This window comes from Archocentrus centrarchus, chromosome 14, assembly GCF_007364275.1.
Source record: "Archocentrus centrarchus isolate MPI-CPG fArcCen1 chromosome 14, fArcCen1, whole genome shotgun sequence".
Taxonomy (NCBI): Eukaryota; Metazoa; Chordata; class Actinopteri; order Cichliformes; family Cichlidae; genus Archocentrus; species Archocentrus centrarchus.
Window position 1 is genome coordinate 25,487,879 of NC_044359.1, and position 24,593 is coordinate 25,512,471.

A 24,593-nucleotide genomic window follows, 5' to 3' on the forward strand; every position below is an offset into this window, starting at 1 on the left:
CCTGGGATCACCAGCGCCCCCTACCATGAGGCACGAGAACTGCGTGCCTCACCTAGTGTCTCTTCGCAGCAGTTTCATGATCGCTCAACACAAGAATGCATTACACACACACATACAGTTGTTAATGAAAAAAACAAAAAAAAAAACTGTGCATTATATACATCAGCTAAAATATGGAAATTTAGTTCATATAGTAAAAGTGTTAGAACATTTTAATAGCCACATGCAAAGGGAAAGTAATCCGGTCTCACTGCATAGCATGCCAGCACAGTTAGTAGTCATTGGCAATGACTATACTGAGCCGCACCACGGATTGCGCAATCCGTGGTGCGGCTCGCCGGGCTGGTGCCTCACCGTTCGTCTCTTAGTATTTGACCGGCAAATGCGAAAATTCAGCGATTTTGAAAAAACTAATCTAAAAATGGTGTAGTTAAATGGAAAAGAACTTTAAAATACAAATCACTGAATGAATATAACCATTTAATTTATTTTTTAATTTTATATTTCCACGATGACAGGTGAGGCCGTGCCTCACCTGCCTCCCCTGACTGCACGTCACTGGTTTCTACCTGTGACAGGCCAGCGACCTCCCACAGCAAGAGATATCACTGAGAGCAAGGAGGGGGAGTGTGTGTACCATATCCCATCCACCAGTTGGGCCTCCTGGTCCACGCATGAGTTGCTAAAAAACAGCACTTTTTCTGTTTTTATTTTTTTTAATGTATTTATTAATGAATTGTTTGTCATATTTCTGTGCTTCCTCTTCCCTCTGTCTGCAGAGTGGGTTTTTTTTCACCTGAGTTAACCACAACTGACATAACTGATGTATTTTAAACAGATATAAAAGAAAGGGAAAGTAGCTAAAACATAAAAAAAAAAAAAAAAAAAAAACTTGATTTGACAAATGCAATGGCCTGTATTCTCCCCCTCTTTATTGTAGTGTTTTGATATCTGCTATTGTATTTTATGTATATAGTGTTTTTTATTTTATTTTATCCTTCTTCTCTGTACTTGAGCTGCTGTAATGCGCAAATTTCCCCGTCATGGGATCACTAGAGTTTTATCTTATCTTATTTCAAAGGATGATAAGGACAACTATATCTTACCTATTGATCTGTACTTGTCAGCCCACTGTATGCTGAATTTTGGCCGACTGGGTGGTGGTGGGATGGGTTTTACATATGTCCCCAATTTCAGTCCATAATACAAACCCTTGCAGCTTCAGCACCTCCTGCTCGTGTACTCCTCCCATACACACACATGCACACACACCTCCCTCAACCCAATCCCGCCTCTTGCATGGCATGTCCCCCCACCCCCACCCCCCACCCCTTAAGCCCCTCCTGTATCTGCTGCTCTCCTGTCCTCTATTTTCCTCTTGATGACAAAATGAATTTGCATATTTTTCCCAGGGAGCGTTCATTAGAATGCATAAACCGGCCGCCTCCTAGCCTCACAAGCAGGCTATAGCTTTCCGCTGTGGCATCTCCTGATGCAAAATGAGACACAGACAGGCAGCATCACTGGCAGACATGTGGCCTGAGTCTGGGTTGTGATTGGCATTTGGAATCACTTCACCGTTCCCGTTCTTAATTCAAGGATAAGAATAAACTCTGTCAGCCATTTTTCTTTGTTTCTACATTAGCTGCTAAGAAGAAGGGTCTTTATTTATACTCATATAAAGACAACATATAAAGAAACAATTCATTCTTTGTAAACAGGCACAATTAAAAAGAATATTTACTATAGGAAAAATGATTATATTTGAAATCATAATAGACTGTGGGCACGTTCTTTATTTAAGCACCACACTCCACCCCCACCAGTCACATTTAAACACGTAGACAACCCTTTCAAGTCAAATTAAATTATTGGCTTAAATCCACTTTGTGCAGAATAAGTCATTTTAGGAAGGGCCTCCGTCACAGTCTAAAATTTCCTTTTCTGTGCTGTGGAGGCTCATTTTGCCTCTATTTCCATCTAACTTTTTTTGCCTATTGGTGGCGCTGAAGCTGAAAATGTGCATTTTATATGGTGAAAGTCTGATTCTATACAGCACATTTATCTGCACAGTTATTCTATGTAGTAATAAATAATTATTTATAACCTTGAGTTATAATCAATTATACTGGTGTAATAGCATTTTTCTTAATGTCTTCATATGATACAAGGTAAGGCACACCACAGAGACACAATAAATGAATTCTCCTTGCCTGATGGTAGTGCTAGAATAAGGCCACTTGGCACTAAAACCCATTAGGTTGTTCTCAGTTGCACAAATGTGCACAGCAAATGCCACGTCTAGAACATAAGTTTTCCCGATCTGTTAATAAGACATACAAGTTTGTCACCTCTTGGCTGAACTCGAGCCAGATTACTAAACTGAATAACAGTAACACAATGAAACGTGGAACAAATGCATGTTATAAAGGGAAAAGTGGCAAAAACGTTTAAAACATTATAATAAATGATCAACGGAGAAGGTACTGTTATAAACAATATTGGTTAATCGGGAACAACACAGCTTGTAAAATTAATATAAAAATATATACTGTACCTGCATATGTGCTATATCTGCTTATATATAGTGAGCTGCACCGGAAAGGATTCATGAATGGACAAAATGAATAGACTCCTGGCTGCTGTTTTACTCTCTTTTTTTGGGTATATTGGACTTTGAGTATATAATGATTGTAATACATATTTTATAACAATGTGCCTGGTGTTGAAAGTAAGAAGCCCTCTGCTATGATGTTATCATACAAACCAACAATAAAGTTTAATCTAATCTAATCTAATCTAATAGCTCACTATGTCTCAGTGCAAAATTAACAAATAAATAAATGAAGAACGTCAGTTGCTGCCTATCAAAAATCTTATTTGCTGCCTTTGCTTCAAACTGAACAGCTGCCCTTTGATCTTCTTAAGTCTTAATTAGGAATAAGCTCTTGACCATATTCCAAAAAAGGTAATGTATATGAGGCCTGTAGATATCATACTGTGCAGAAAAACAGTAATAGAGAAATCTGCATACTATTTCCCCATTAAATGTATATATATATTATAATTTGATATCTTCAGCTCCGTTTTTATCTTAATATTAATGCAGGGTCATAAGCAAACATAGTCAAAAAGCACTGAGTGCTTACTAAACTGAATTATCATAGATACTAGAATAAGAAAACACTGCTGGTATAGTCAGTGCAGTGACTTTCTGTCGATAATGGGTTTAAATGAAAATCATAGTTAATACACTGATCACAAGAGAGTCAATTAATTGAATTCCTATGACTTTCATTCACACGAAGACCTAAATCCTTTTTAAAAATCTCATATCTTACCTTAACTATTACGTACGGGACGAGTTATGGTTTCTTATGTCTTTTACACGTGAATACGCGATGTTCTTCCTATGCATTTTTAAAGATATAATTTGCAAATAAGCTCACGTGTATTGTGGGGAATGCACAATGGAGCCTGTTGATGAGGAGAGCTACAACCCATCCAACACAATCCGACAACATTTTACGGCCGCCTCGTTCGCTGGCTACAAGCGCTCCTCGATGTCTCATTCATTTAGCTTGGCTACTGTACACTGAGCTCAACGTAGTGAATTCAATACTATGGCAAACACACTACACTACTACCAGCTCCAGCATGCTCGGACAGAAATATTTTTGTATCCACGCGCCTCACAAAACTTCAGTGACGTTTCACAAAAGGCAACCAATGGGACCTCGTCTTCTATTAGGACAATGAAAAGCCTTCAACCAATCGCAGGAGCGCCAGACTGGGCGCTGTCCAATGGCGTGCGAGCCCCGCCGAGAGTAATGTTAGAGAGCTGAAGACTGAAGACACTGCGTATCGCCTGTGCTCCCTCATACACAGCCATTGCAGACCATTGAGATCCAGCGATAGTCACTGGGTAAGTATTGCACACACGAACATTTTAAGTGTCCGTAAGGATGAAAATGACGGTAACATTCAAAAATATCTTACTTATACGTCTGCCGCGGTTGAATGCGAAGCCTTTTACTGCTTGCAGATAATTTTGTTGTGGGAAACCTTTAAAAACAACAAAATTGCCGGCGCTAAGCAGGTAACGTTACATTACTCTGCCTGGGAGTGAGGACCAGACGCTCTGGAAAAAGGAAGAAATGAAAATTAACCTTGACGAAATTCGACGCAAAACGTCGATTTCATTAAATACGAATAATTTTGTATAATACAATGGTGTCGTTTTCGCAAAATGGAGTCGAATCAAGTGGTAGTTATCGCGAAAAAAATCAGGAATGTCTAGCGGACAACACGGTTAGCGACAATGGTAGAAGACTCACCGTTAGCTAGCCATTGGCATTGCAGTGCATTGCAAAGCTGAACCGCCTGTCATGCGAAGACTGGGGGAGCGTGCGGAGTCCGGAGACGAGCATCAAAATTTATAAAAACATAAGAAAAAGAGAGAACATCTCGAAATACACCCGGACACATGTTTGTTTGCCACACTTCACCCGAGAAGACGGTGAAAAAAATTACCTCACGATCTGCGCTTTACTGTAATGGCTGACTGTATTCGCATAGGAAACAAGGCAGCGAGGCAAATGGGAAGCCAGTGACAGAGGCGCAGTTCGGTTCAACTTTTTCTAACCGTGTTTTCTCGAGAAACAAACTCGTAACTATAAGATGCGACGACGGCAAAAGAAAATTCAATCTTTCGTGATTCGAACGACACCAAGGAGAGATTTTTCCGATGCTCGGAAAACGTTTAAATCGGGGCTTGAAATGAAGTGGTCGCCGCGGTCGCTCTGCCCTCTATTGCGTGCAGTGCAATGGCTGAGCGTTGACACAAAGAGAAGGAGCCATATTCTCCATGTTAGTGGATGAAGACGAGCGGCCATTAGGAGCTCATAGAAACCAAGTCAGTAGCACAGCCCGCTCATAGACACAGTACAGACCCAATGTATTACTATACAAGGCGGCTAGTGCAATAGGAATCAATCGGGGAAATATTTTGTCAAGATCGCCGGCTTTCTAGACATATTTGTCGTGTAGCAAAACGAACTGGGAGGCGGGAGGAGACATTTGAGGGGGACTTTCTTTCATGAAGAAGGCATTCTCACAAAATGGAAGAAGAAATATTGCCGTCGTTGTTGACCTCCTTTTCCTCAACGAGAGCCTTTGCGCCATTACTACTTCGCTCGACGCAGCTTACTTGGACTTACAGTAGCATTTAATAGGGAAATGTAAAGGGGGAAAATATCAGTTTTTAAACATTTTTCGAAAGCCTGTCAGACAATTTGCCGAATGAGAGACAAAGGAGACTAATGGGAAATGAGTGTTTATCACATCCAAATGCAGTTTTGAGTGTTGTATTTCCAATAAATACGTGTTTTTCTCAAATTTGTGTCTTTTTGTGTCAAAGTTATTTCTTTGATTAAAAACACGAGTACATATAAAAACGAAGGGGTTTCGGACTATCTGTTATTGCTGCAGATTAGGTTTGTTGCAAAAATCGGAAAAACATTTTTTTTGTTGTTGTTTAACACCAAATCCACTCTTGCAGTCCCACGGGTGGTTAAGGTTTATGCCGTGCAGCTGAACTTTTGCAGTGTGGCGTTTCGGAGTGATACCGGGACGTTTATCGCTGCAAACAAAACGCACATTAATGGGCGCTGCTGTGATGGGATTTCCTTCTTTTAATGCGCAGCGGTGTTTATAGGCATTTTGTAAAGCACCATAATGGGAGCTGACCGCGGATCAGCGACTTTTATGTTAAGGGCACGGTGAAATGGCACCGATAAATAAAATAATGTTCACCGCGTCAGCTCCGTCCGTGCTGGGCGGTTTTATTTTAGAGGACAGCTTTAACTGATCCTAACTTAGTACAGTTTGACAGCAGGAGGAGGGGGGTGGGGGGTGACTTAGTAGTGCGTGTGGTCAATAGAGAGACATGAAACATGTCCTCATTGTGCGGGTTGGTGGAGTATTGTAGGTAACTAGGAATGACAAGCCCATTACTTATCTTACAGGATACTTATAAATTATTATATTGAATTATTTAAATTATACCCATTAAGAAATACGCAGTCTTTAATGTTATATTCTGGCTAATAGTAACACAATTTTAAATACCTGTGCAGTTAAACAGCCTATCTACATTAAAAATAAATAAATTAAAAAAAAATTATTTTATTTATTTTTAGATTCTGCCACCAGGATGGGGAAGGATCCAACCAAGCCGAGGGGGAAAATGTCCTCCTATGCATATTTTGTCCAGACCTGTCGGGAGGAGCACAAGAAGAAACACCCCGAGGCTTCGGTTAACTTTGCCGAGTTTTCCAAGAAGTGCTCCGAGCGATGGAAGGTAGTTGAGGTTTTTTTTTTTTTTTTTTTTTTCTTAACTGAAAGTTGTATTCCTGCTGACAGGACAGGTCAAGGATATATCAGATGCAGGATGTTGTTGGTTGCACCTCTTGGCTACAGTTGAACAGGTGCAGGCGTTGTGTAATGAGTAACACTATCTGAAACCAAAAATAAACAAATAAGTAAACTTGCGAAAAGAGGGTGGTTCCTCAGAAGGTGCAATTAGCGAGATGCCTCTTTGTTTTCAGACAATGTCTGCCAAGGAGAAGGGCAAATTTGAGGACATGGCCAGGCAGGACAAGGTGCGCTACGAGAGGGAGATGATGAACTACGTCCCAGCGAGGGGAGGGAAGAAGAAGAAGAAGTACAAGGACCCTAATGCCCCCAAGAGACCTCCGTAAGTATTGCAAAACCACATTTTAGGATTTTTTTTTTTAAGACTGGTGAGAGAAAACCTCTTTTTAAAGAACAAAAGTGTGAGGCATGTAAATAAACATTTCTTTCTTCCTGTCTTTTCCCCCAGATCTGCCTTCTTCATCTTTTGCTCAGAGTTCCGCCCTAAGGTGAAAAGCGAGAGCCCCGGTCTGTCAATCGGAGATGTCGCCAAGAAACTGGGCGAGCTGTGGAACAGCACCTCATCAGAGGACAAGCAGCCCTATGAGAAGAAGGCAGCCAAACTGAAGGAGAAGTACGAGAAGGTAAAAAGAAAGCAGCCAGCCGGAGGAAGCTGAACGCACACGGAGCTCTGTGTGACGAGTGGCTCGCCGCTTGTGTCCCAACATTGGTTCACCGTGTTTTCGCTCCTCCTTTGCAGGACATCGCGGCGTATCGCGCAAAGGGCAAACCAGGCAGCGGAGCGCCGGCGAAAGCTCCCGCCAAGGCGGAGAAAAAAGACGAGGACGACGAGGATGAGGACGAAGACGAGGAGGAGGAGGATGAAGATGATGATGAGGATGATGATGAGTAGATGGCAGGTGAAATAAAGTGGTCATTTTCTTGTTTATAAAGCATTTAACCCCCTTGTACACACTTCACTTATTGAAAGAAAATACATTAGTATCCAAGGGGTAAAAAAAATCAACAAAAAAGGCTGTGTATATCAGTTGTTTTTATGCTGTACAGTTTTTTTTTTTTCTCCTTTTTGTATAGTTAACACTACACAAGTATCGTGTCTGTATCTTTCTGCCAGTCTTATTTTTCCAGTGGTAGTTCCTAGACCACTATCCTGCCTGGTACAGTGTAAAGGGGTGGGCTTACAGTATTTACCCTAGCTAGAGGTGCACAGCACATAAAAATGTTCGGAGTTAGATCTGAGTGCTTCTTTTTTTTTTCCCTTTACCTGTGTGTTTTTCTTTTAAATTACATGACGTATCACAGTTTTACTGATCTTTATGTACCACTGTAATAGCAAAAACAAAAAAAAACAAAAACAAAAAAAAAAACGCCTTGTTTATTGTTGGAAATTAAATTGCTTCTGATGTCAATAAACTTTTTTTTTAATAAATTGGTTTTGTACTGTGTATAGGGTAAATCTTTAAAACAAAAAAAAAGGGTTGCTTTATTTGTGTGTGTGTGTGGTTAAACTGGTAAAGTAAAGGTAAGATTAGAGGTTGGATACATGGCAGCTGTCTGTGAACAATCTTGTTTTCTGCTTATCAGCTCTACCAAAATCAATGTGAGCAGCAGATAAATGTAATTTAAACTAGCGCCACTTGGAAATATACTGATCTAACAGACCATTCTGTTTCGAGAGCCTGAGGATCACTAGTTTCTGTCTTTCTGGAGGTGAGATGTATATTAACTTGCATCGCTGTTAAGTGAAACTGACTGGACATTATGATGCCCAGAGACGACTCTGCCCTCCATGAGTTGTTTTTATGAAGTATGACTCATCACAACTGTTTGTATCCTGTGTGTTTTTCAGTCTACTGTGCAAACAAGCTGTGTTAGGCTCCGTGCCACAGTGGAGGTACATTGAAAGTTGTAGCTTTCCTGCCTGCTCCGCATGCCAACATGCATCAGTGACTCTTCCTGTTTTATTTAGATACAGCTGCTTCATCTCCCGTGTTCTCTTGGTCCCGTCTAGGGTATAAAAAAAAGGGACATTTATGTAAGAAGGATTATGTGATTTGAAAACGCTGTGACATAAGAATATGGCTGGTGCAGTCAAACCTAAAAGCCACACTTGTACTGTACATCATGGCCTCAGCGGCACAGTCCACTCCCCCCTGGGAGAGGGCTCATTGAGGAAGGGGCTTACCAACTCCCAGCCTGAGCATATGCAAGTCTGCACAGATCAGGAGCTGGGCTGGGGTGTAAATTACTAGGATGCACCTTCCACTGTGCTATATCAGTCTTCAGTCTCTGCAGTAAAGTCAGCTTTGGCCTACTGTGTGAGCTTTTGGTATCAAGTGGGCCAGAGGACAGACAGACACAGGACAGCAGCTGACCTCTGCACTGCTTTGATAAAAGCCCAGCCAGCCCCTAAAGGTAACGGCTTCCTGCTGGCCCTGGGTGTGTGTGTGTGTGTGTTGGGTGGGGTGGGGTGGGGTGGGGTGGGGTGGGGTGGGTGGGGGTCGATATCTCCCATTGTTCCTCAAAATTACAAAAGCTGCGCACAATGCGAACTTGAGGCAGACCTCGCTTACCAAATATTTGACAGCTGCGCGCTCCTCTCAGCGCTGGGTATTTCCCTGCTGTTTCTGTGCTCACTGTGCCAATATGGTCTGCTCGCAGTTTACAGCAGACTGTGGAAGCGGTTAAAATGGTGAATGTTTACACTCACATCCACTGTACGGGCCAGCTGGAGTTGGATTGTGTTGGTGAGTGGCAGGAAGAGGGAAACTATGCAGAAACAGTTGCAGTTGCCTCGTGGCTGCGCTCAGCTGTTGATCAGTTTCTGTGTGGGCCTTTTCTTTCTTTCTTTTTTTTTTTTTTTTCTTCAGGCCAGGAGTGCGCATACAGTATAGCAGGCTTTAGCCACACAGCGCCACTGCTGGATCTAAAAGCCCCGCTAATCTCAGCCACCTGGTCTTCTCTGGGCACACCGCGCTCCATCTGCGGTCTCCGGGCGACACCTAGTGGACAGATTGTGCGCTTGCATCCAGACTAGTGATGACGTCCATGATTGCAGTTTAAATCATTAAAATTAAAAGTCTTCCGTTTAAATATTGATTTAAGGTAGAAATCTGTTCGTTCAAGGTTAATGTGCATTTTAATAGTATAAGTATATAAACTCGTGTAGAAGAAAAATCTAGAAAAGCTCATGTCTTCCTTAGGTTCTCTAATGGTGTTGATCATGACAGTTTACGCAACTGGGTTGGCATCCCTGGTACAGCTTTCAAGTGGTTCTCATCATACTTACCTGACAGACACTTCAGAATTCATATTAATTCATCTGCACCCCCGTCTCCTATTTTTTAATGGTCTTGAGCAGTAATTAGGTGCAACAGTGAAGATGCAAGGAGCAAAAGCAGTGGAGGCAGATGCCTGGGGTCAACCATCCAAAGCAATGGACAGTGCGCGAGAGAGGTGAAGAGGAGAGTACAGGCGAGGTGGAGTGGGTGGAGACGAGTGCCAGGGGTGATTTGGGACAGAAGGAAAGCAGCACGAATGATAGGGAAGTTTTCCAAGATGTTAGAGAGACCTGCTGTGATGTATGGTTTGGAGAGAGTGATACTGACAAAAAGACAGGAGGTGGAGCTGGAGGTGGAAGAGGTGATGATGCTGACATCTTTGTTGGGGGTGACCAGGATGGAAAAGATTAGGAACGAGTACATCAGAGGGACAGCTCGAGCTGAGCTAAGGTTGAGCAGTTTGGAGACAAAGTTAGAGAGGCAAAGCTGAGATGATTTGGACATGTGCAGAGGAGGCATAGTGGATATTATTGGACAAAGAGTGTTGAATATGGTCTTGCCAGGCAGGAGCAAAAGAGGAAGACCACAGAGTAGGGTCATGAATGTAGTGCTGGAGGACATGCAGATGCAGGTGTGACAGAGGAGGATGCTAGGGTGAGATAGGGTGAGATGGAGGGAGATTATCCGCTGTGGTGACCCCTGAAGGGAGCAGTTGAAAGAAAAAGAAGAAGAAGGTCTTGAGCAGTAATTCTCCAGGCTTTCTGAAGGTCTTAAACTTTTTTAACTCATTTTTAGTCCACTCATGGATTGGCCTCCCCCAGAGCCAGAGAGTGCCTAAAAGAGTTCAGACTGTGTTGAACAGTAAAGGTGATCATACCAAATATTGACTCTCAGCCTTGTTAGAATTCCTGTTTTTGCCATGAATGATGTATTTCCATGTATGCTCACACATGTTTCAATAAATCACTGCACCCCTTTCCATTTTCCTAGTAAGAAATAAAGAGATGAGGGGTGGCTAAAGACTTTTGCACAGTACAGTATCTATGTACTGTCATGTGGAAAAAAACCCAGAAGAGGCTGCTTTCCCATCAGGGGCAACATTTTCTGAAGCTTGAAATCACAGCTCAGAGGGGTGCAGGAGTCTAGGAAGTTCATGTCAGACTAAATGCAGAAAGGTCATTATGCTCAGTGACGCCACAAATGTTGCTTATCGCAGCTTTGGGAGGGGAATAGTTTGGTTTTATAGACAAGTGGATAACTCTCATTATTTTTTATATCCATAAATTAGTAGCACTATGGCTGGTTTGTTTTAAAAAGATCATTTTGCCTTAAGGCTGCTTTTATTTCCTAAAGGATTTTTCACAGTCATCATTTTTATCTACAGTGAGTTTACATTTAAATTTCAGTCCCAGAGCTCTGCCCTCAGGCACTAATTTAATCATTAAGTAATCACTGGTTATGGGACTGACTGATTATCAGCATGTTGCTGACTGGCAGGATCTACTCTACATTAGCCACCAACATTAAAACCAGTACACCTCTTATTCTGTCTGCCTGTCACATTTTATTGGTATCACAGGGCCACGTCTTGAGCAAAACTCTATTTTAGCAATCTGTAAATTATACAGTTGCTGGGTACTGTATTAGGTGCAGCTTGCTAGTACTGGGTTGCACCCCCTTTTACCTTCAGAACTCCCCAGATTCAACAAGGTGCTGGAGACACTCCTGCGAGATTTTGGTCATGCCAGGTAAGTACACTGTGGTCATAAAGGGATGGACATGGTCAGCAACAATACTCAGGTATGCTGTGGTGTTTGAACAGTGCTCAGTTAGTACTAAAGGGCCCAAAGTGTGCCAGAAAAATATCCCTCACACTATTAAACCACCTCCTCCAGCAGCAGCCTGAGTCCTGGATTCAAAGCAGGATGGATCCATACTTTCATGTTGTTTATGCCACATTGTGCATGTGAGTGGTTATTTGAGTTACTGTTGCCTTCCTGTGAGCTTAAAGCAGTGTGGCCCACTCACTGGATATTTTCTCTTTTTCGAACCATTCTCTGTAAACCCTCAAGATGCTTTTGTGGGAAAATCCCAGCAGATCAGCAGTTTCTGAAATACTCACACCAGCCTGTCTGGCACCAACAACCATGCCACATTCAAAGGCACATAAATCACCTTTCTTCCTCATTCTGATGCTCGGTTTGCACTTCATCAGCTCGTCTTGACTGTGTCTACGTGCCCTAAAGCACTGGTTTGCTGCCATGGGACTGGCTGATTATATATTTGTGCTAACAAGCAGTTGAACAGGTGCACCTAATGAAGTGGTCTGTAATATCCAGTGTAATTAAAATTATTTTAAATCCAAATTTATAATAAATGTCTTTGTAATGGCTGTGCACGGTGCATACGAGTACTTGCAGGTATAAGGGAACAATTTGGAGGGAAACCATTTGGGATTGAAATTGACACAGTAGGGATGTCCTAAATACCAGATATATATTCTATTATTATGACCTACAATGCAACAATCTAGTAAAACATTTCATTTCAGGTTAATGGATCCAGTTATAGGGTCAAATGTAGCTATTACATCAGACTACAGAGCTGAAGTTAAAAAAAAAAAGACGGCATAATGAATTATGAATTATTTGCATTACTTCATTAAAAAAAAAAAATCCTTTTTTGTGTGTTTAAAACATTTTGCTTGTCTCATTTTAACTCCAGTGCATTCAAATCTTGTTTAAACCCACAAATGAAAAATCCTGTTGGTAAGTGTGGAAAAAGGCGAGTATTAACATAAAGGAACTTGGGGGAATAACACGGGCAGCTGCAAAGAGATTACAAAATCAATTGCAAATGTAGTTTTCTCAGGTCGTTGCGACTTCGATTCGTTCACCTCTCGCAGAGCCTGTGGTTCTTTCATGCCTGACAGCTCCATCACTGAAGTGCTGCTTTGACAGTGTGTTGCAATACAAGGCTCTCTTTCATCTGTCTAATGGATGTGCATTAAATATCACTCAGGCTTCCAAAGCTGAGGAATGTGGCACCAAAAAGCACTAAGGCATCACTTCTAACAGAGAGTCTGAACACAGACCGGGTTATGACGCTCAGTCATCCCCCCGATGATCCGGTCCTGATTATAATTTCTTTTCAACAGGAAAAATGTTCTCTAAAGGCACTTGCATGGCCTCAAACCTGCAGCGCATCATAACTGAGCAGCTATTGAATCTGTGTTCACTGAAGTTTGCATACAGGACTCTGCAGAAGATTGGCACGGCAGGTTGAATAATTGCTTTTTCCTTTGGGTAAGAGAGGACACATCCCAAATACTGCAATTAAGTTTGTTTTTCTTGCTGCCTTAAAAAAGGAATGTAATTATTTTTCTTTTCTATGGTTGGGATGTTCTTGTAACAATGTGTACTTTTTAGTATCATAAAATGCTGTGGATGTTAGATTAGGTTATGTTATGAGTGTAAATTAAAAGGCGAACGTCTGTGTTATTAGAATTATTGTTATTATCACTGAGTAAAGTTCAGAATGTGACTGAGTGGAAATTTTATAGGTGTACACTGCCAAGGCAGCATTCATGCATTCATTGATGTTTCCTTAGAAACCAGTTTTGCATATATTAGCTTTAGTTTCTGTGTACATATAAGAGTTTATTTTCTGAGGCCAGGAGCACAACAGTGAGCACAAATAACCGTTTATATACACCCACCAGCTGCTTTATTAGATATACCTGTGTAGTATCTGCATACTTTGGTTGTAACTATTAATTTTTGAGTTACTGTTGCCTTTCCTATTAGCTCAATAGGAAGACAATTCTCCTTTGACCTCCATCATCAGTAAGTAATTTTCACCCAGAGAAAAACATCTCACTTAATATTTTTTTCTTTTCCAGACAATTCTCTGTAAACCCAGAGATGGTTGTGTGGTAAAATCCCGGAAGATCAGCAGTTAGTGAAATACTCAGACCAGCCTGTCAGGCACCAACGAGCATATCGCATTCAAAGCCACATAAATCACCTTTCTTCCCCATTCTGATGCTCAGTTTGAACTTCAGCAGGGCATCTCGATCATCACATCACACCTGTTGACACTGATTTTCAGTCCAGTTCTTGTGTAATGTGTCGTACCTCAGCCTTTTCTCCCTGTTTCCCTTCCTTAAGAACGGCTTCTTGACAGCCACCCTTCCACTGAGACCACTGCTGATGAGGCTTCAGTGAACAGCAGATGGATCAACTGAAGGGCCAGATGCCACTTCTTTTATCTTCTACTTGTCTAGTTTCCTCAAATTTTTAAGGACACAAGTGCATGATGCCAATAAATGCCAAGTCTTCAGTAAATATCTCTTTAGGAATCACCTTGTTGGTGCAAAAATACAACTTTATGCCAATTAAAATTGTGTTCACTTTGCCATTTTTCAAAGATTCAGCTAAAGAAATGCAAACAAATGATGTGTTTTTGTGACAGGCTGCTAGTAACAAAGTGCCTAATTATAAAATTCCAAATTGGTTCTTTGCTAAGTTGTCTGTTATGTATTGACACAACACTGGTTCATCTCTTGAGTTAGGTGTCTTTTTTTTTTTGCTTGAATGATTCATAGGTCAGTGTTAAGTGGTTTAACAAACAAACAAACAAAAAAACCCCCATTCCTCTAAAAATGGTGCAAGGACTGGACTGAAAATGAGTGAAAAAGCAGCCAATGTCCAAAGAACAACTTTTGGAAGACCTTCAAAAAGCCTGGAGAACTATTGCTCAAGACCATTTAAAAAAATTAAAGAAAGAAAAGAGAGGTGGCTCAAGACTTTTGCACAGCACTGTACATTCCAGTATATTTATACTGGACTGCTCTATAGGAACTATTAGTTTGTGACATAATTGAGGTTTAACCTCAATTCTGACATAATCTTGTCACTCAAACTCGATCATGTTATAAACTCTATCTCCACTTGGTGGTGCTATTGCAAAGGTTTGCAAATTAAAGTTTCCCATGGACTCAATCCTCCTTTATTTCTGTAAATGGCACATCAGAAGAATAAAATATTTTTTTTATTTCTGTTTCTGTCTTCTTTCCCCTCTGAATCCTTTGCCACTGTAGGGTACACACTGTTAGTTTCACATCTATCCCACAAAACCCCCTACTTCACATCCCTGCATTGCCTCCACAAAATGAGAAAACCAAAGCACCTCCCAGACACCTCTGCGCCCCAGACTTTTATCTAAAATGATCCAGTGAATAAATGTGGATACACAGTGTGAGGTCCCAGCCATCATTAAAGCCACGCAACATTTTAACAGTGCAGCCAACTCTTTGTTACAAATATTTTAAATTTAGAATGCCATTAAAAACTTTTATCATACTTTCTTTAATTGTTTTGCACAAGGGCTTCCAGAAAAAGAAAAGCGCAGCCATTAATTTTGCAAACAAATGTTTCAGTTTGTTTATTTCTATAGTTGAGCTCAAGATAAGGCTGTTTAAAACGTGTGGCTTTCCTCAGAAAAGAACTGAGTATGTGAAGCATTTTCTTGGTGGGAGACAAGTCTGTCGGTACTGCTCTTATCCTCAAAGTAAACACAAAACAAACACCTTCGTGTGTGTATACACTTGTCTTCGTTTGTGAAAGACAGCAGCATGTGTGCTGGCATGTCCCTTTGTTTTTAAGCGGAGAAAGTGTTGCCAACGATGGAGTAGGCGGTGACACAAATGTTGAGTTCTTGTGAAACTGAATTTGTCATCCCGCACTCGTGGTTGTGTCGAGTGAATCATCTTTTCTCCCTGTGTGTGCCTGAGCCTTTTGTATGAAACAATATTGGCATTTTGGCCGTGAGAACACAAGTGAAGAAATGTATTTCTCTGTGATTATGTGAACAATGCGCACAAACTGTGTTTTCCTTGTAGCCGGTGTAGCGGAGAAAAAGAAAACAAAAAAAGCATTGCGTCATGTAGAGATCTGAAAACTGAAGGCCATACCGTAATACCACATGCCGCAGTCATCATGGGACAGATGATGAACTTGTGATTTGCGTGACCACCTGAAGCGTTACTTATAGATTCAAATTTGTGGTTTTCAGTGAAATATCTCAACAATTTTTAGATGGCTTGTCATCTGTCAGAGAATCCAGGCACAGGAGACAATAAGTGAGCTTCACTAACTGTTGAAAAGTTAAAGAAGAGTCTAATGACAATGGGAACCAGAGGAAACTGGGGGACACAGAGCATAAATATTACAGGGCACCACATTTAAGAACATGCGCTGATGCTTTGACAAGGAGAAAGTGGGACTATTTATACACTCAGGGCTGACTGGGGAGTGACCAACAGGAGGGGAATGAGGCACATTTGAGAAAATTAGGACAGACATAGACAGTCATGAAGGAGGAAGCAACACTAATGCAAAACATGAAAGAAAAATAAGGCTACATTTGCATGTACGCAGGTATTTTTTTTTTTTAAAAAGGCGATTTTTCTGCTTTAAAGGGGAAAAACAATCCCAAAAATTCCTGGTATGGCTCATCAACTTTATCCTGCTGTAGTTACTATGGCTCCGCACATCACCCTTGTTCCTGAAAATCCAGACCAGCACATTCCTACTCCATTCCTCAGGCATCCTCTCACTCCCCAAGACTGTGTTAAACAGTCTGGTTAAAAAGTCAGTTGCCCTTTGTCTTAGACGTTCCATATCTCCACAGGAACGTCATCTGGCTTTTCCACTCTTCATTCTCTTCATAGCTGTCCTTCTGTCCTTACTTCCCCCTTACTATTCATCTGCACTTCCTGATTCACTAACTGTCCTCCCTCTGTGTTTATTGATGGAAGGAACACACACACACACACACACACACACACACACACACCTGGCAGCCTGGAGAAGTTGAACCTGTATCACTTGTAGCACCTGCATCACAGGTCAAGGTGCTGCATTTGCCCCTTAATTATGTGCAGGTGTTGTTTCCACAATAACATTAGACAGTTAAACATTAAACACTGCTGTCTTGTTGTACTGTAAACTACTCTGGAGCATTTTGCTCAGACCTTAAACAGCAATTAAAGCCCCCCCCCCCCCTTTTTTTTTTTACCACTGGGTACGTATCAAGCCTGAGGTGATGACATTAAAACCAGTTATGGTTCTGCTTCTAATGTGACACTGTGTCTAGAAGGCATCTCACTGCCCTCTCTTGTTGAAAACTTAATGACCTGGGAGCAAGACCGAGGACTGGGGCACTCTCGGAAAACCAAAGCGTGCACTTTGAAATGGTTCTTACGGGTAAATGTGTGACAGTGGGTTACAGTGCCAGAATCTCTTAAATGAATGTCTCCTCTGTAGGATTAGGATGTAGATTTAGCACATTCATTAACAGAATGGTTATCGGCTTAAATCATCACACTGATTACATTTTAAAAACTTGATTGGATGTTAATGAAATCCAAGATAATTACAGCGCACTCACATTGAGGACAAAGCAATGATGTAGATTCACTACATGGCTGAATAATGAAATTTGTCCATCACACTATATCCAAATGTTAACACAAAGAGATGTCGACTTTTCTTTGCTTGGATTAGAGTTATATTCCAGGCTGTTCCCTCAACTAATTAACAGCCGCTTTCTTCTCATTTGTTTTTATCACGAGGAAATGATAATATAAAACCGAATATGGTTCTCGATTAATAAACTGCTAAATAACTCACTTATTTTTAGACACTGCTGCCTAATCAACTTTGTGTTTTGTTGTGTGCCTCTAAGACTTTATGTCATTGAATTTAAGCTGATGGAAACCAAAGCAGAAAGCAGCCCCTCTCCATGGAGAAAATGGGATTTAACACAGCCAAGTGTTGCATTTATGTCTTTAGCTGTATTTTTATGATACTGCTTTTTCTTGGTATATATAGACACACTGCAGGGAAAACTGAGATAAATATCTTTAAATATCTTTGTTGTCTGCAGTTTTTCAGTGTGTGAAAAACTGAATGGAGCCAGAAGTTTGCAGAGCTGCTGTGCTCACTCCGTATCCCCATACAACCCATCAGATTATGTTCTTGGTGAGTCAGGCTGTCTTTGTCTGTTTGTTTTTTTCTTTTAAGCTCTGCAAACACTCCGCGTTGATTAATCTGTTATCCTCTCTCTGTCAAAAAATAAACCCGGCATCAGCACAGTGCTCCCACCAGCTGACTCACAGGCCAAATAAACAAGTGAACACCTGAAAAACAGTGGCTACTTGCAGACTGAGCTCAGTAAAAATAACACGTAATCCTATTATTTGCTTGCTACATGTGTTTGTTGGATGAAGACTGAATGAAGCAGATGACATGATCCTTTTTTTTTTGTGTGTGTGTGTGTGACATAATCTACTTTTCTGTTATGTGACCAAAGACTGTCTTGCAGCTGTTTTTGTTCTCTGTGGAGAGCCACATCTCATCTGATCAGTGCTAATTTGTTCCACAATAATTTGGTCACATAGTAATCATAAAGCCATTCAGGTGCCGCTGCTAACAGCAACTGCCCTTTCTACTTTAGTCACTGTCAGGGTGAAAAATGGAAACCTAAAGAGTGGGAGGTGGAGGCTCTAAAACCTCTAAAAGCTGTGCGGCCACAGCTTGGTGAAAAGTTATTGTGGTGTTTCATGATCCCAGTGGGACTTTAGTCAGACTGCATCATGACCCATGGAGACTCGTGCCAACATGTTGACAAAGATTTGGCTTTAGGTTAAAGGTCAGAGTTGGGCACTCAGATATGACATTTAAGGTTACACTAACACAGGGGCATAGAAATAAAGTTGTGTGTGTGTGTTTCTGTGTACATATGTCAGCACTGCCTGACTACTGGAGTGAGGAGGGTTGAGACAAAATAACAAAAACAGAAAAAGTGCAGCAGCAGCAGCAGCGGACAGGCAATAATAGTTACAGGCATAGGAGAGTCCCAATTACAGCTCTGTGAGGCTGCACTGTTTATTGTGAGGGAAAAAAAAAATCATTTTAAATTGGGTAAATGTATAAATCGGCCAAGGGGTGGTGTCAGAGTAGAGACATACAAACAGTTTACAAATTAACATGTGAAAGAATTTTGTGAGCAACCAGTTGTGAGATTTATCCTCATCCTAAATGTTGACAGTTTCACACAGAGTCAAAGTGCTGGTGTCACATTTGGGAAAAACGAGACATCTGATGACCTTAAAAATCATCACGATGCCAAATAACACTAACCTTTTACCTCTGCAGAGCCTATGACCCAGCTTATACAAGAGGCTAACACCGTTGCCGGCATTTATACCTTTGGGGCTGTGTTTATGGGCATGTGTAAGTACATTTCCTCCCCTCTAGGGAGGAACATGCCAGGTTATAAGGTTTCATAAGGGTTTGCAGTTATGATGTACCTATGGCATACAGTAGATTTAACACACAAGTACACTGTAAACCCAGATTTTGATTCGACTTAAAAATATTGAGTTCATATTACTTAAAATTGCCTGGAATGTGAACATTACTTGTTGATTCTGAGTAAGCTGAACTGTTTCATGTCCTTTTTCATCGTGTTTTTAAGTCCAATCAACAGGTCCCACTGAAATAAACCGAGTTTATATTACTTATAACATCTGTCATTTCGCAACATTACTTATTAATTCTGAGTAGACTGTACTTTTTAATGGTCTATTTTATTGTAATTATATGTTGGAATTCAAACAATATCATCAGGTTTTGCACCTGCTAAAAATCCAGTTTACTGATTTTAACAGACTGGGTTGACGAGCAGCAGCGTGGTGGTGTTTGTGGTTCGCAGTGCTGCCTCACAGCTAGAATGACACCTAAAAGGTCTGGGTTTGATTCCACCTTGGCTCAGGCCTCTTCCTGTGTGGAGTGTGAAAGAGTACATATTTGGTCTTTGTGTTTATTTTTTGTTGACCCTCTGGTTCTCTACTTGTTCAGTTTTTCATTGTTCCATGGACAAATGTTGTTTGTAAATGATAATGTACCAGTGTTCAGCAGGGCTGACTTTTATCATGTTTGTTTATTTATTTACCAAATTTAAACAGACACAGTTGAACATTGTAAAAAATATTTTTGCTACAGGCAGCACGGTGGCGTGGTGGTTAGCATTGCTGCCTCACAGCTAGATTAACTATAATCTGGGTTTGATTCCACCTTGGCCCGGGTCTCTTGCTGTGTGGAGTTTGCATGTTCTCCTCGTGTCTGTGTGGGTTTCCTCCCACAATCTGAAGACATGCAGTTACTGGGTTTAGGTTAATTGGTCACTGCCCACAGGTGTGAATGATTGTCTGCCTCTCTCTGTGTTAGCCATGCAACAGGATAGGGCAAGAGGTTGGATGGAAAAAGATATGTTTAATAAAAAAAATTTGTATATATTTAATTTACCCAGCTTGATTGATTAAATGACATAATTTAATTTTTAAGAACTATAAAAGAAAAGTTTGGTCAATTAGAACATACAGTTTAGTTCAATTGGTAATGGAGTAGTGCTTACTTAACAAGCTGAGTTAAATAAATGGGTGGTGAATGATTGCTCAAACCTTCAGTTACTGAAACTCTGTTATTAGTACATTCAACTTAGATCTTTCATTTCATTCCAAAAGGGCCTCAAGTACATTGAATATAGTCCACTGCACTTATTCAGCTGATGTTTCATTACTTAAAAAATTTAAGGCAACGAGTTGCCTTGTTTTTTTTGTTTTTTTTAAGTAGATTCAACTTATCCAGGTTTACAGAGTACAAATCCCCTGTAGCATGAATGTTTAATCTAGGAGGTGTTGTATACACTGATCAAGCATAATATTATGACTACTGACTAGTGAAGTGACTACCACTGATTATCTCTTCATCATGGCATCTGTTAATGGGATATATTAGGGGGAAGTGAACATTTTGTCCTCAGAGTTGCAGAAGCAGGAAAAATGGGGAAGTGTAAGGATTTGAGTGAGTTTGATCTAGACCAGGGGTGGGCAATTCCAGGCCTCAAGGGCCGGTGTCCTGCAGCTTTTAGATGTGTCCCTGATCCAACACACCTGAATCAAATGGCTGAATTACCTCCTCAGTATGCAGTCAAGTTCTCCAGAGTCCTGCTAATGACTTCTATATTTGACTCAGGTGTGTTGAAGCAGAGACACATCTAAAACCTGCAGGACAGGGGCTCTCGAGGCCTGGAGTTGCCCACCCCTGATCTAGACTGTTATGGCCAGACGACTGGGTCAGAGCATCTCCAAAACTGCAGCTCTTGTGTGGTGTTCCCAGTCTGCAGTGGTCAGTGTTTATCAAAAGTGGTCTAAGAAAGGAACAGTGGTGAACCAGCGACAGGGTCATTGGCAGCCAAGGCTCACTGATGCACGTGGGAAGTGAAGGCTGTGGTCTGATCCAACGTATGAGCTACTGTAGCTCAGATTGCTGAAAAGTCAATGCTGGTTCTGATAGAAAGGTGTCAGAATATACAGTGCACTGCAGTTTGTTGTGTATAGGACTGCATAGCGGCAGACCAGTCAGGGTGCACATGCTGACCCCTGTCCACCACCAAAAGCGCCAACGATGGGCATGTGAGCATCAGAACTGGACCATGGAGCAATGGGAGGAGGTGGCCTGGTCTGATGAATCAGGTTTTCTTGTACATCACCTGGATGGCTGGCTGAGTGTGCATCACTGTGGCCTCTTTCAGCAGGATAATGCGCCCTGCCACAAGGCAAAAAAATAATTCAGGAATGGTTTGAGGAGCACAACAATGAGTTTGAGCTGTTGACTTGGCCTCCAAATTCCCCAGATCTCAGTCCAATCAAACATCTGTGGGATGTACTGGACAAACAAGTCCGATCCGTGGAGGCCCCACTTCACAACTTACAGGACTTAAAGGTTCTTTTGCTAACATCTTGGTGCAGATACCGCAGCACACTTTCAGTTCCCTAGTGGAGTTCCTGCCTCGATGGTTCAGGGTTGTTTTGGTTAAGGCGGGACTAACACAATGTTAGGGAGGTGGTCATAACATTATGTATGTACACCGTTTTGTCCCTTACTCCTAAAACACAAGGGATCATCAATGTGGTTTGCTTAGGATTTCCTGGAACATCCTTCAAGTGTTTTCCAGGTCTGACAAATACTCAGCTGGAGTAACCACACTGACAGTTTGTATATCATTAAACTGAGCTCATGGCTCATTATTAGGCAATAGTGCTAGTTTCGGTCGTTATGCAATTGTTTAACGCACTAATACCGGTCCATGTTTTTTCAAAGGTAGGCTGATTTATTTCTACAGAGCATGAGTAATGCAAAAAGACACACAGACATCAAGAAGATTTTTTTTTTTTGATCAGGCAAGCTGTTAAACCTAGTTCCATCAGGAAATACCTGACATGCATGCACTGAACAAGTTGAACAGGCAAAGAGAGGGAAGAGTACAAAGCCAGCTGATGGACTGAACAGAGGCTCTCTGTTTGGTATCTTACAAACGGAGAGAATAAATGCTATAATAACTCCCACTCACAGGTAAACAGAAAGTGCACAAGTAAGCGTCTACACTCCCCGCGGCAGGTGTATGTCGATACAAAATACAAGCGCCGAGCATTTATTTTATTCCCCTTCTGTGCCAGACAGATGGCAAAAATGTACAATGATGACAAATATTTTCACAGCCAAAGGGACGAGGTTTTTAACTGTGACGGGTGTGTGCTGCCTATCTCCCGAGAAACCACCGACTGCACTTGATTCAAAACAAACAGATAAATGAAGTAATTTGAAATCATAGATGCAACTGGATTTAGCCTTCAGCAAAATGTCTGTAAGAGGGATCTCAGGGCAGATCTCTGCGCAGATTTAACACTAAGTCTGTTAGACAGGTGGACAGATTAGAGGTGTACCCACGTCCCCTTGATCCCCAGAACAATAGTTAGCTGTAGATAAGCTCAGGCTTTGGCTGTCTCCTGGTAAGTCTGAGCCTAATCCAACTCAGGTTTAGACTACAGCTTTTGAGAGGGACCTGATTTGCATGATAATGGCAGCTCTTTGGGGATTGGTGATATTGGTACCAGAGCTGTCAGTCTCAGAAAAGAATGGATTCATCGGAGCGCCTCACAAAAATGACAGGGAGACTATTTCAAATGCAGGAAATATATGAATTCAGTGCCTTTGTGTGTGTTTCTAAACTATTCCTTGTATTGGCTGTTTGTTGGTTTTGTTCATTATTTGGATAAACATGCGTTTAGGTCATTGATCTCTCTCAGTGAGGGACTGATGAGCATGAAAGAAGACTGTAGACGAGCTGGAAAAAGACATAAAATGCTACACTGTGCCTGTGGTAGGGAAATAATTGCTCATACCTCCTCTGGGAGAGACAAACTGGATTGTCCTCTCAGTCTAAGGGTGTGAAGCGTCACACTGGGTGTTGTGTTGCGTTAGTACCTTCCAGCAAAAAAACAAAACATCTCTGTGCCACAGTCCGAGCTCAAAGTCGACTTCAGGATCTAAGAATAGCTGATGACACACGGTGCATGTTAATAATCTGTGGGAAACATGGAGAGGCAGCAGGCACCAGGAGAGGAATATCTCAGAACTGCTAGGCTGAGAGTCAGTGTTTATATATGGAGCAGTGTTAACCACTGAGTGTGTTCTGCATGCCGCCCTTCAAAGCCAAAATGCGACAACTGTTTTGGAGCGTCACTGGAAATGGAAAGAGATCTTCTCTGAAAGTGGATACACCGTGCTGCTTAATCTCTAATCACGTCCGCTGACCTATGAAGCAATCAAAAATTTGTTTCCTTTTCATGGCCAAGCATTGTGGTTCCATAAATGTGTTTCTGTTTGTGTGTGGCCTGAGTGAGACAGCAGGTGGTCACGAGAACAATCTAGAGCACAGTCAAAAGGCTCAGGGGCTTACAGAGGTGTGCTGCCTTTAAACCAAATGTAACATTTCTATTTGATCAGCAGACTTTAAATAGAGGAAGTAAGGGACTGTAGAGGTGACCGGGCAGTTTATAGCACACAGACCTGCACTGTCAAACAAGCAAAGACGAGCGGTGAGCAGGGAAACACATGCTGTACAGACGCACAGAGACTCCGAACACATACACATGCTTGTATTTATCGAATCCAGATATGTAACATTTTGGTTGGAATACATCTACAGAAGACCGCTGACAGTCTGTCTTACATCCATTCTTGGATACAGAGCACACAGATCAAATAACATGACATTAGGCATCAGGTTTGTGTACAATTTTAATTTAGTGCAAATAATCTGAACCTTTTAACACAATACACCAACAATAAAATGTCACCCAGTCAAAGTAATAATATTCTTAATGTGGAATTATGCTGAAATCAGCAAAATAACCAACTAATAACTAAGCCAAGTATGTGGAGATTTTACAACCAGACGTTTCCTTTACGCATCACAATGGAAAATATCTGCATATAAACTCATTTCACTTCATTAGGTACACTTTGTTAGTACCAGGATGGACCACGTTTCACCTTCAGAACTGCCTTAATTCTGTGGCACAGATTCGACAAGGTGCTGGAAATATTCCTCAGAGATTTTAGGTCCATGCTGACACGACAGCGTCACACAGTTGCTGCAGATTTGTCGGCTGCACATCCATGCTGTGAATCTTCTGTTCCACCACATCCCAAAGGTGCTCTGTTGATTGAGATTTGGTGACAGTGAAGGATCGAGAGTACTCTGAGTACAGAGCTCATCGTCACATTCAAGAAACCAGTGTGAGATGATTTCAGCTTTGTGACCAGGTGTGTTAACACTGCGGTCTTAAAAAGGGATGGACACGGCAAAAATACTCAGGTAAGCTGTGGTATTTAAACAATGCTCAGATGGAGCTAAGTGGCCCGAAGTGTGCCAAGAAAATACTGCCCCCAACCACACTACACC

The 24,593-nt window shown here is 41.4% G+C and overlaps 1 protein-coding gene across 1 annotated transcript; it reads left to right on the forward strand.

Annotated features, from left to right (window-relative positions):
• The first annotated feature begins 3,792 nt into the window (after window positions 1–3,792).
• On the forward strand, window positions 3,793–7,802 carry hmgb1a (high mobility group box 1a). The gene is made up of 5 exons (XM_030746002.1): window positions 3,793–3,925; window positions 6,201–6,361; window positions 6,609–6,757; window positions 6,884–7,058; window positions 7,175–7,802. The coding sequence occupies exons 2-5, from the start codon at window positions 6,215–6,217 to the stop codon at window positions 7,325–7,327; spliced, it is 624 nt and encodes a 207-aa protein (XP_030601862.1). The 5' UTR covers window positions 3,793–3,925; window positions 6,201–6,214; the 3' UTR covers window positions 7,328–7,802.
• Window positions 7,803–24,593: the final 16,791 nt, after the last annotated feature.

What these genes read in the sequence shown, in the direction of transcription:
- hmgb1a (XM_030746002.1), top strand. Translation starts at nt 6,215, where the DNA reads ATGGGGAAGGATCCAACCAAGCCGAGGGGGAAAATGTCCTCCTATGCA. An exon ending in AATGCCCCCAAGAGACCTCC is followed by an intron (nt 6,758 to 6,883) that starts GTAAGTATTGCA and finishes CTTTTCCCCCAG; the next exon opens with ATCTGCCTTCTTCATCTTTT. An exon ending in TGAAGGAGAAGTACGAGAAG is followed by an intron (nt 7,059 to 7,174) that starts GTAAAAAGAAAG and finishes CCTCCTTTGCAG; the next exon opens with GACATCGCGGCGTATCGCGC.